At 41.5% G+C, this 10,470-nt stretch overlaps 1 protein-coding gene across 2 annotated transcripts in view; it reads right to left on the reverse strand.

Annotated features, from left to right (window-relative positions):
- Window positions 1-10,470, reverse strand: part of LOC122971494 (potassium voltage-gated channel subfamily H member 4-like) — a 38,396-nt gene that overhangs the window by 7,192 nt on the left and 20,734 nt on the right. For both annotated transcript variants that reach the window (XM_044338172.1, XM_044338173.1), the window contains 7 exons: window positions 7,721-7,961; window positions 6,690-6,847; window positions 6,102-6,303; window positions 5,442-5,636; window positions 4,831-5,030; window positions 4,286-4,535; window positions 3,733-3,947 (listed from right to left, as the gene is read on the reverse strand). In XM_044338172.1, coding sequence (XP_044194107.1) covers window positions 3,733-3,947; window positions 4,286-4,535; window positions 4,831-5,030; window positions 5,442-5,636; window positions 6,102-6,303; window positions 6,690-6,847; window positions 7,721-7,961 — 1,461 coding nt within the window. The remainder of the gene's footprint in view (window positions 1-3,732; window positions 3,948-4,285; window positions 4,536-4,830; window positions 5,031-5,441; window positions 5,637-6,101; window positions 6,304-6,689; window positions 6,848-7,720; window positions 7,962-10,470) is intronic.

Consider the following 10,470-nt stretch of genomic DNA (forward strand, 5'->3'; position numbering starts at 1 on the left):
AGTCTTTCGCTCCACCAGTATAGTGCCAGTAATGCTCTTTGACGCAGGAAGCCAATTCACCGAGGATACGTTTTAAATTTAATCCTTCATTGAAGCACAATACTGATTTTAAAAATCATCACCACTGAAAGGAAAATATGGCAAAAACATCAGACGGTACTATGTGTGAGGCAGAGGGAACAAAACTGTGAAATCTATTCATGGCAAAGATAAATTCTCCTCATAAAACTGCCCCTGGAGCATGGTGCATGGAATGATTAACCAGCCAGCAATGAATATTGGTGCAAAATGACATCAGTTGAACATCATTATCAATTAATGGGGCACTAACACCACACTTGTCCCACTTAGCAAAGTGGGTTTTGCAAGGACTCAACTGAGGCACTGTCACTCAAACTTGTATTCTCTTGTGCTTGCACATGCATGTTATTCTGTAAAAAGGATCATAACAGGACCTGTTATGAAGAGTGTCTGTATTTTCATTTTAAATTGTTATATGTTTGTTTTATGTCTGCAGTCATGTTATTTGTGCTTTTGCCAGTCTTAGCCAGGACACTCTTGAAAAAGATTGTAAATCTCAATGAGTCTTTTACTGAGTCTCTTTTTAATGAGTCTCTTTTTTTAATCAAATGGAGATTGTCTGGGGTGTTAAGACTCTTTAAGTCTAGAAAACACTGACTGAGAATCAGTTCAACCTGAGAATAAACACAAAATGACCAGTCAGTGAACTATGGGACTTAACAAAACCCATCTAAAGTGGGTGTTGTATGAAGAATGATTTAACAAATGTTGGCTTTGCTTCTTTTCACAAATCTAGAAATTCAGAAACTGATGTTGGTGGGTAATTTGGCTAATTTGATGTTGCCAGAACAGATGTGTACGGTCCAGTGAGTGATGCATTCATCCAGAAGTAGGAAGGGGTCATGTTGATATCTCAGAGGGGGAGAGAGCTGTGAACTATTGTAATGAAAGGACATGCTTGAAATAATAGTAATGTAGTCTGAGGGTACGGTCACCTGGAACAGTTTTTGTGACATTTTTTTGTCATCTCTCCTCTGTCCTCCCTCCGCTCATTCCTGATTGGTGTTTTCAGTCCGTCCAGCATGTCAAGAGCGCTGCAGCTCATCTTGACTCTAACATCACAAATCTTCTGATGTTTTTGAAGTCCCACCACTGGTTATCAGTGGCCATATTTATCAACTTATCAGTTGAGGCTTGTTCTTCACACTCCATGACGACTGATGTCAGAACTCTCCCAATGACATTGTCATTATTATACTCCACCAAATTTTGACTCAGTGCTGGCCCCCTGGTGGAGGTATGACCTTCCTAAGTCTGCCCAGGACAGCACAGTCACTTCTTATCTCTAAAAACTCACTTCCCTTCAAAAATAGACCAGGCCCTTAGACAAAGTCCCTACAAAATCATTCAACCTGATCTTAATAATAAAACTAATCACCAGGTAGTGTTTTTGTTTTTTTGCTTGATTAGAAAGTTGGTAAACAAATCATTTCAACTTATTTGATTAAAACAGTTCAGAGTTGCTGGACTGGTCTAAAATTGTAAGATGCAGTGGATTAAGGGTTCTTCCAATACTAAAATGTCAATGAAACAATACTTTTTGTGTGGTTTTGGTGTCTGTTTTCAGAATAAAGATGCTGTTACTTCACAAACTTTTACTAACTTTTATGTCCTCCACCAAAACTGACTGAAAAGAACTTAATTGACAATACAAAGCAATAAAATTTGAAATTAAATTAAAGATATGACAAAAAAGCCTAATTTTCCATCTGGCAGTCTGGGTTTTTAAATTTCAGACAAGATAAAGTTGTCCCTTTTGGATACCTTATACTGTAATGGGCATTCCTACAATCTGTTTCTCTGGCAATATTTCACTACAATGGAATTACTGCTGTACAGTCAGCATGCGATTCTCAAGTATCTCTGGAGTGTAAATGAACTCCCATCATCCTCTCCCTAACAACTCCCACCTGAAACTACCCGCTGTGTTGATGTGAGGTATGTCTATGTGTGTGTGTGTGTGTGTGTGTGTGCGTGCGTGTGCAGCAGGAGTCTGTGCGATCTGGCAGCTCGGTCAGGTATCTGAGCACTCCTTCATCCTGTCAGGGGTGGCGGCAGTGCCCTGGCTTTGTGCTTGAGCATAAACTCTGAGCAGATGGTGTGAGTGAAGTAGGGTGCTAGTACTCGTGATCAGCCACATCCCAGAAAAACCTGAAGACTTGCAATTTGTATCCACCAGTTTGATTGATTGAAATTTAAAGATTGTAATGTATAAATACGGCATCTATACACTATAAATACAGTTCCAGACAAAGGTTTGGACACACTTTCTCATTCAAGTGAATGGGAAAGTTTTGACTGGCACTGTAAATTCTTTGTTGACATAGATCTTAATATAGTTAACCTTTCTCATGAGCCTTCTTGTCATTTATTCATACATGATTCTGTAAGGTGTCAAATTCGACATATGATCTCTCATATATGTATGAAACTCCTCGAATATTAATTTTAATAAGTAGTTAAAGCTGTGTTCCTTGGCCTCATGCGGTAATTAACACAGCCAGCACAGATGTCCTATCCTTCATGTTCCAAAGCTAACAAACTGAACAAAATGAATAAACTAATGAGCAACAAAACCTTCAAACAGTGAGTTAGGCCTGTGGGAACCAAGTGGAATGCTTAACACAAGTACAAAATACTTGAGACTGACAATAAGGAGGAGATTGGGTAAATCCTTGGGGAGCTTTGTCAGTTTTGTCAGTCACACATCAAAGACATTATGGCATTAATTTATGTTGATCGTACGGTTCAGCAAAATGCAGTGCAAAACAGGCACTGAACTTTGTAGAACTTTTCTGTAATTAATGCTGTTATCTAATTTTCTGATCTCAAGATGCATTTTTTTTTAAACAGATTATACAACAATGCCTGAAAACACGACTACATGTGTAACATCAACAGGTGCTTTTTCTCCACAGATGGAGGATTATCTTGCCTTACATAATGCTTTCTTAAATAACCGTGAGAGGTAACAGGCAGTACTGCGAGGAGGTCAGTGTCTGGGTGTAATGTCATCCTGCTGTGCTTTGGGGTGGTAACAGGGAAGTGATACGGCTGCCTGACAGTGGCACCCACGCATGGTAATTGGTGTGACAATCAAGCCACCAACAGCCCTTTGGTCACTACGGCAGAACAACTGTCAAGGAGAGTGACAAAGACACCTTAGGGGGGCACACATGTGTTGTTTGGTATGTTGTATGCACTATTACACAGTCAGACAAATGCAAGGGGAAATCGTGAGCGTGTAAAGTCTACTGAGCTGCAATCTGTGTGTCCATTTTTTTAGTCAGTAAACACGATCTACAGTTAAATGTGTACAGTAAGCAGATTTTTTTAAAGCTATAAAGTTTTGGTGTCAGTCCCCTAGATCAATGAGCAAATGCTTTTTTTCTAGTCTCACCATTTTGCACCAACTATCATACAGGTAGAAGTGGGAAATATACTAATTTCTCTAACAACAGCAGCCTAGCACATTGCATTTCTGAATTCTACAGGCTTATAAACTCTCGCTCATTTATCACCACTTCTCCTCATCACTGGCATATTCAGGGTAATTAGGAATTAAGGCATGATGACTGTAAACACAATTCTAACAATATGTTTAACACTAGTTTACTGTGTTGTGTGTTTGTGATCTCCAACATTTAGTACCTCGTCCTGGCTGCCCTCTCGGAGGTTGTAGGTCAGGTTGTTGTGGATGTCAGAGGCGAACACACTGGCATATTCAGGGTAGAGTTCCAGTACCTCTCTCAACCCACGAACACTGATATACTGGAGGTCACAGTAGGTCAGGGCCTTCACATCAGCGTTCGTCTTAGTCACTTGGTCTGGTCCGGGCAGGTCAGACCCAATCAGGTCCCCTTTTCCTAAAACACAGACAATAATATTCACTTTTTTGCTCTACATGATACAAGTAGATGACACAATAACAAATGAAAACAAACACAAACATGATGCTAAAAAACTGGGCAGAAATTTAGTGAATTTTAATGGTATTATAAGAAAGTCTTACTACTTATTAATGTCCAACACACATTTTCACAGCATTGGATGAATAAATGTCAAGGTAAAAAAGACTTAATAGTGTGTGTCATGGCTACCAAAGCATGACCTGTTATACAATCCTAACTACCACAATTTTACCCACCAGAGCAGTGAAGAGAACCGAGGCCTGTACAAAAACTCATTTGACTACAATACAAACCTAATATGGCCAGCACCATGCCGTCTTTCAGCACCTCCAGAGAACCGGAGCAGACGAAGTAGCTGGCATGCAGTGCATCACCCTGACGGATCAGGTACTCCCCAGGGACGCAGAAAGAGGTTTTTATATGGAGAGAAAGCGAGCGCAGGCAGCCGCGACTGGCCCCCTTAAAGACTGGCAGCTGGAGGATGTCCTTATTCAGATGCATGGCGATGTCAGCCCGTAGCTCATCAGGGAAGTCGTGCAGGAGCTGGGAATGTGTGACAGATGCAATGAGGCGTGACACTGATTGGCAATTAGGGAATGGACTGTGTTGCCACCAGTTACCCTCTTTTGAATTTCAATAGAATGTCAATTGCTGGTGTACAGGCAGCCATGTGTTGTGAAAGATCATCAACAATTACCGCTGCAAAAGGTTGTGAAAGGATTGTAGAGCAGATTTTATTGCTTAAAGGCTGTCACAACATTGCTTTCAAGTTTCTTGAGGACAGATAGCTGTGTGTAGAAAGGTATTACGTGACAACAACAATGAAAGGGACTCCTACCTCGTTGGCATCTATACCATTGTTGACAGACCATGTGGTCTGGAAGTACTCCAACATGCGTTGTTTGAGCTGCTGGGGCAGCCGGTGGACACAGATGAAGTCCTTCAAGTCCTTCATGCGTGTGTGGTAGAGTGAACGGCGCGAGTACATTCGCTGGATGATTGCAGTCACGTTACCAAAGACCAGGGCATGCATCAGCGCTGCACCAGAGATGGAGAGAAATGGAAGTAATGAAAAAATAATACAAGCTTGTCCCTGAATCTCCGAATATTGTATTGTTTCTTTTAGCCTATTACAAATTGGGTGATTTAAATTGTAACAAAGACAATAAATGAGTTGAAACATTGTTCCACACAGGACCACAGTGACACACAGCAATTTCATTAAGATGGAAAAAAATAAATGAACAATAAGTATCTTATGGGTTGTTGCACCAATAATTGCCACCTCAGCTAAAATAATCTGTTCATTGGTATATTAAGATGGCAACAGGCTGCGTCTTAAAGGCCATCCAACCCACTTCCTGCTGAATTTCTTGCCCTGGCCAGCCAATCAGAGGCACTGTTCTGCCAGAACGCCAGAGGGAGAATGTACCCTAGTGTCAGACGTACCACCGACAAGCATGGTGCAGATGGAGAAGATCTTTTCAGAATCAGTGTTGGCACAGACGTTGCCAAAGCCCACACTGGTCAGGCTGCTGAGGGTAAAGTAGAGGGCAGCGATGTAGGAGCTGCGCACCGACGGGCCGCCCACCGTGCTGTTGATATAGGGCGTCTCCAGACGTTTGCCCAGCTCATGGAGCCATCCTTGAATGACAAGGGAGAGCATAAGAGAAGAAGGTTAGGGTTTATAGTGTCTATATGTCTGCATGTCTTCTGTCAGCTCAGAGCTAGATGGTGTAAGACAAAAAAAAAGTGTACATTTTGGGTATGTGTGTGTGTGTGTGTTCTGTGTCAGAAAGTGATTGTCAGCAGTGTCAGGAGGCTGGCACGCTGGTGTAGGACAGAGCAGAATTAGATTGGCTACTGCAGGGATAAATAAGTCTGAGTGTTAATTAGCAGGTATGACCTCACCTCCCTATAGACAGAGTACACAGACACAAAAGTATGCACAATCACACATACCCACAGATAGAGATAGTTGGAAGTATTACTTAATTTATCTTTTACAGAGAAAGGAAAATGTATTTTTCTACACTTGCTGGATGAAACCCTAAAGCCAATTTTCATATGTCAACAGCTCCCCTTCAGCAAGGCCTCGGACATACTCACCTATGTCCCAAGTATCACTGGTCTCTATCTCCTTGCGTCCAATCATGTACCAGATGCAGGCCATCCAGTGTGCCAGCAGGGCGAACACAGACATTAGTAAGGTCAGCACCATGGAACTGTACTGGGAGTAGCGGTCCAGCTTCTGAAGTAGACGAAGGAGTCGCAGCAAGCGCACTGTCTTAAGCAGGTGGACCAAGGAGGTCTGGGGTGGATAGTGGAGAAAGAAGGGAAGAGTGAAAAAGAAATAAGAGAAAGGGTTAGAGGGAAGAGGCAGCAGTAGGAGAAAGATAGGTTGTTCAGATTTTAGGACCCAGAATCCCCTTGCCTTGTTGATATCTGGAAACGCATTTTGACTGTTCATATACTGAATATACACAGCTGAATATTGCTTTGCTCAAACAAATGTGCTTATCTGTTGTATGAATTACTATTTAAGGATTACATGTCACAGAAATGACAGCAGCATTACGAATGCAAGGTGCTGCATTTTCATTCTGTATAAGTCATCAATTTTCAGCTTATGTCAGTGGCCACAGAGGGCAGTGAAAAAGAGCTAAACACACTGTAGTTTTGTCCAGGAATACTCACAACTGTGATGTTGAAGGCATACAGCAGGTCAAAGGGCAGGGCAGCCACCAGGTCCACAAAGAACCATGTGGTGGCGTAGTGAATGCAAATGGAGCGCGACTCATACACCACCTGGCCTGACTGGCTCACAAAGGTGGTGCGGAAGTTCAGGATAATGTCTGAAAATACAAAAGTCAAAGCAATGTTTTCCACCATGACAAAAAGACAAACATTCATACAGCATTAATTAGGCTGGAAGAGAAATATTGCTAGTGTGGAAGGTCACAAGCTCAGATTCAGTCCCCTTGCTTCATTTATACAGTATATGATGCATACTTTACAACACACCAAGATGTTTGTCATCCACATTTTTAGAAACTAGAATGGCAACAGGGTGGTTTGAAATGTTATTCAGGTTCATGTAACCTGTATAAAGTAAAAGAACTGGAGTTTGCATAATGAACACAGTCTAACCCAAGTGTCAAAATGTGGCAAGCACACAACAAGCCGACCCCTGGGTGTGTGGTCTCACAAAATCTCATCTGTCATTCCAGCTCTCAATGTTAGGAGACAATAGCTCCTCACTGAATTTCAGTAATGAGCGGTTAACCGAATTAAAGCACTGTTCGTCTACAATGACAGGAGCGCGTTGAGGCTCAAGCACCTCAATTCATCCCCTGGGTGCTTCCCTTCGGAGGTTTACCAGGCATTACCGACTGGCGGGAGTCCCTGGGAGAGACCTAGGAAATCCATGAGGGACTACAAAACCCAGGTTGCCTGGAACTGGGAGAGTTGTCTGGGGAAAAGGATGCCTGGGTTGCACTTGTTGCTCTGTTGCCATAGTTGGCAAGAAAATGAATGATGAAAATGTCGTGTCACCTCATAAGAAAATTTAGTTGAAAATGCCACAATATTATTACGTTTCAGATTTTGAGAGTACCACATGGGTAGATGTGACTAAACTTTTAGAACCTTAAGTCTGGCTGACACAAGAACTTCTGGTCAAAATCAAGAAGCCATGTTTTTCCTCAGTAACTTCTTAAAACACTCACCTATAATAAAGAGCATTTCCACTACGATATCGCTGACGATGGTGGAGCGTCCAGCTGTGACCGAGTCGTCATACGGCGTGAAGCTGACGTTGTAGGGCACGGTGACAGCCACATAGAAGGTTGCTAGCAGAATGAGCCAGTCCCACAGGGCTTTTGACACACTGTAGTGGAGCAGAATGAAACGAGACTTCTGCACCGCCGCCACCTTGTACTCCGGTATTGTGGGCTTGTCAATCATGTTCTGTTAGAAACAAAGATAGAGGTTAAAAGGATCGGTAAAAACACAAACACATATAAACACACACTTATATATAGGCCTACACATATATAAAGGGGGTTTGGCTGTTAGGTGTTAGAGAAAGTCCAATAATTACAGCCTCTTGAATTTTCAGCTTAAATTCATAAAACACAAAAAAAGCACATTAGAGAAGCTGCATTAATGCATAACTTGATAAGCAGATGGTCTCGAGGTGGAGTGCTGTGAAAATAAATGATAATCAGATGGACATTGCAGTGCCAAGATTTTGCAGAGACAGACAATATAAATGTCAGCACCCTCTCATGTGCTCTGACCACTGGTGATTCAGTACGGTGGGCAACTCGAGTGAAACAAATATGGTAATGCTGCTGGTTATCTATTCTTCACAGTGTCTTATAAGCAGCGATAAACTTTCTAAATGACCGTGCAGTAAAAATACAAAATGACAGAGATAGGACTGTGGTCAGTGAGGGAGAAACTTATTACCAACGTTGACGACTGATAATTTCATACATGATTTGACCTTCGCTTGACTTTATCTCTCAAAATGCCATTAGTGCTTTAAGTCTCAGGTGGTACAGCAAAATGGCAGCTGTGCCATTATAAGAAACTGAGGGGGACTAGAACATTGACCATGCACTACTGTTATTTTTGAGAGTTATGCTTATTCATTCCGCTCATTTATTTTTTTTACTGAGAAAATCCAATCGCAAACAGTATGAATTGCTATTGTTGATGAGTTGGGGAGTCCATTCAGCACATAATGAGACTGAGGCTCTCCAAATGGGGCCGTGCACTCGGCACATAATAGCCTTAACCATGTTTAGGAGACAGGAGGAGAAGCTATTACCTGTGACGGTGGTGAGAGGGAAACTGAAAGGAGAGATAAATAGGCATAATCCACCCAAGAACAATGTGGCCACTTCACAAACAGGCGAGACAAGAAACAAGGAGGCTGGTTAATGAAGTCTTAACTTAAGACTTTCTTGTATGGGCTCTTAAACTGCCTGTGTGATTTGGCAGAAAATAGATTGACTTCATTTGAAAGTAATTGGGAGACTATGAACAACCTTTGCTTGTACTTCAGAGAAATACCAGAGAACAATGACACACTCTAGCTGGAAAAATGTTCAAATTGTTCCTTGTTAAATATATGTCAGTGCTTTATATGAGGAGGGAACATGTACACTGAAACAACTTTTAAACTATGGATTATGGTTGCTGGACAATGTCTCAGTCCTTGGGTTATCATGGGATCCAGACGTTGTAGCCACAGTGGAAAAACTAGAAGAAAGATGCTGACTGCCATCAACAGCTGTGGCCACTGTAATGATAGTTCAAGCAATGTCAGCGAAAGCTGGACTGTTTTTTAATTTGCCTTACATCACAGAGGTCAGGACGCCTGCACGACCTTTGGTACCCGAGGCGGTCAGACAAGCACATCCCAATGATTAGAAAAGAAAAGCCCAGCACTGCAGGGACACATGGGACTGCATGTCACACAGCTACAGCTGATCTTCGCACTTCATTAACTCAAGCTGTAGCCCATGGCTTACTCTTCCAACTACATCTCCCAGCAGGCTTTGGGCTTTGCCGCTGATAAAAGCCTGTCCTTGATGGGGAAGAGGAGACCCACAGCTTATCATGTGACTCAACCGCTCCTAAACTCCCTCAAGCAAGAGGGAAGAAGAAGAGCTAACTATTGCAGAGGATCCTAAGCCTTGAATTTACATCTCAAAATATTACTTTACTACTTACTTACTCTTGAGTAACAAAGCAGCAGGTGTACATTTGTTACAACACATTAATTCTTGGAATTGATTCTTAATTGCTCAGTTCTTATTGTGTGGTTTAAGGATCATTACACTTGCTAGCAGAGCTGCAACTAACAAAAATTTTCATTATTGATTCATCGTTTAGTCTATAAAATGTCCGAAAATACTGAAAATTTCCATTTTGATTACCCAGATTGAAACATAATGTCTTGTAATGTCTTAATTTGTCTGACTAACAATGCAAAACCCAATTCAGTTTTGTTTTTTTTGTGATGTATGGCAAAGAAAAGCAAATCTTTGCATTTGAGAAGCTGAAACCATTACATTTCTGGCACATTTGCTTAAAAATTATGATTATTCAATGATCAAAATAGTTGCAGATTAATTTTCCGTCAATCGACTACTCAATTAATCTCGATTTATCGTTGCAGTTCTACTTGTTAGATATAATTTGAAGTGTGCATACTTTTAACTGTCTAATTCAGGCTTGCAACATGATCTTCAAATCCAACAGTCCAGTTTTCTTCTACACTGAAACGGGTTGCAGCAACAGACTAAAAATATACTGTACATTCATTATCTGAGAGTGTGTTTGTGTGTGAGTGTGTGGAGGGCAAAAAAAGAAGAGAGATAGGAGAAAAGTCCGATGAGAGACGAGGAGCTCAGGCCATGGACCCAAACAATGAGCTCTGTATTTCATAGTCAGTCAAAGACTT

This window comes from Thunnus albacares, chromosome 20, assembly GCF_914725855.1.
Source record: "Thunnus albacares chromosome 20, fThuAlb1.1, whole genome shotgun sequence".
Classification (NCBI taxonomy): domain Eukaryota; kingdom Metazoa; phylum Chordata; class Actinopteri; order Scombriformes; family Scombridae; genus Thunnus; species Thunnus albacares.